Source organism: Solanum lycopersicum, chromosome 3, assembly GCF_036512215.1.
Source record: "Solanum lycopersicum chromosome 3, SLM_r2.1".
Lineage (NCBI taxonomy): Eukaryota > Viridiplantae > Streptophyta > Magnoliopsida > Solanales > Solanaceae > Solanum > Solanum lycopersicum.
In genome coordinates, this window is record NC_090802.1 from 11,906,038 (window position 1) to 11,907,239 (window position 1,202).

The 1,202-nt window shown below is 39.6% G+C and overlaps 1 protein-coding gene across 1 annotated transcript; it reads right to left on the bottom strand.

Annotated features, from left to right (window-relative positions):
- Window positions 1-282: 282 nt before the first annotated feature.
- Window positions 283-969, bottom strand: LOC138347401 (uncharacterized). Its single transcript, XM_069295700.1, has one exon. It carries the CDS (start codon window positions 967-969, stop codon window positions 283-285), a length of 687 nt encoding a protein of 228 aa, XP_069151801.1.
- Between the last annotated feature and the right edge of the window lie 233 nt (window positions 970-1,202).

Genomic DNA, 1,202 nt, shown 5'->3' on the forward strand with positions numbered 1-1,202 from the left:
AAGTTGCTTGTTCAATCTTTACTTTCAGCACTTATTTTACTGTTCGTTATTATAATTGTACTGAGGATGTGTTCCCATCGAAAAAGTTGACGTAACTTTAGTTACTGTTCTTGCAAGTCAAGGAACCTGGTCCTTGACTGATAAGTGGACGCATACATTCCAACACCATCACTTGAAAAATTCATGATCACTGCCAATAGAGCCTCGACACCTAGGCGTTCTTCGATTTGTACCTCAGACATACTCTTAACCGAATAGGATATAGCAGATACTGTTTAGACTTCACCACTCTTTCTCCATATCAACCAAGGCACAACCAGTGGCAAGGAACGGCCTCCCAATAATAATAAGAACCTCAAAGTCTACCTCACAATCAAGAATCACAAAATCGGCTGGAAATATAAATGAGTCCACTTTCACGAGCACATCACGGAGTATCCCAATGGTATTCTTCACTGTTCGATCGGACATCAGTAACCACATTGCAGTAGGCTTTGGGTCAACCAAACTCAATTTCTTATAAATGGAAAGAGGCATGAGGTTTATGCTAGAACCTAGATCACATAGTGCTTTAGCAAAATGTAATAATCTGATGGTACATGGAATATCGAAAGAGCCCAGATCTTCCTTTTTCTGCACAAGAGACCTTGTAGCAATATCACTACAATGCTGCATTCGGTCATCATCCTCAAAATTTACTGATCTTTTCTTTGTAACCATATCCTTCATAAATTTAGCATAACCGGGCATTTGTTCCATAGCTTCTATCAACCGGACATTGATGGAAAGTTGTTTCAACATGGTGATAGAATAACAGTATTTACCATCCCCAGTATTCTTCACTAATCTCTGAGGGAATGGTGGTGGAGGTCTAGGAACGAGGGCCATTTTCTGAAGTACCTCTACTTCTTTCGCCGTTTTTTCCACCAATTCTCCACTACTTTCCACCACATCTTTGAATTTTCTCATCTAATCTTCTACCATATATGGCATAGGTGGATCAATAGATTGCTTACATCCTCGAGTAGTAACTTCCATTCAATTGCCATCATATTTAGGATTTTGGATGGTATTTCTAGAAGGAGTGTCTGGTTGGCGAGGGTTCATAGTAATGGATAATTGGTCTATTTATGACTCAAGATTCTTAATCGAGACAGCATGTGCATCCACCTTTTGCCCAATGTTCACCAGATAACTTCTCA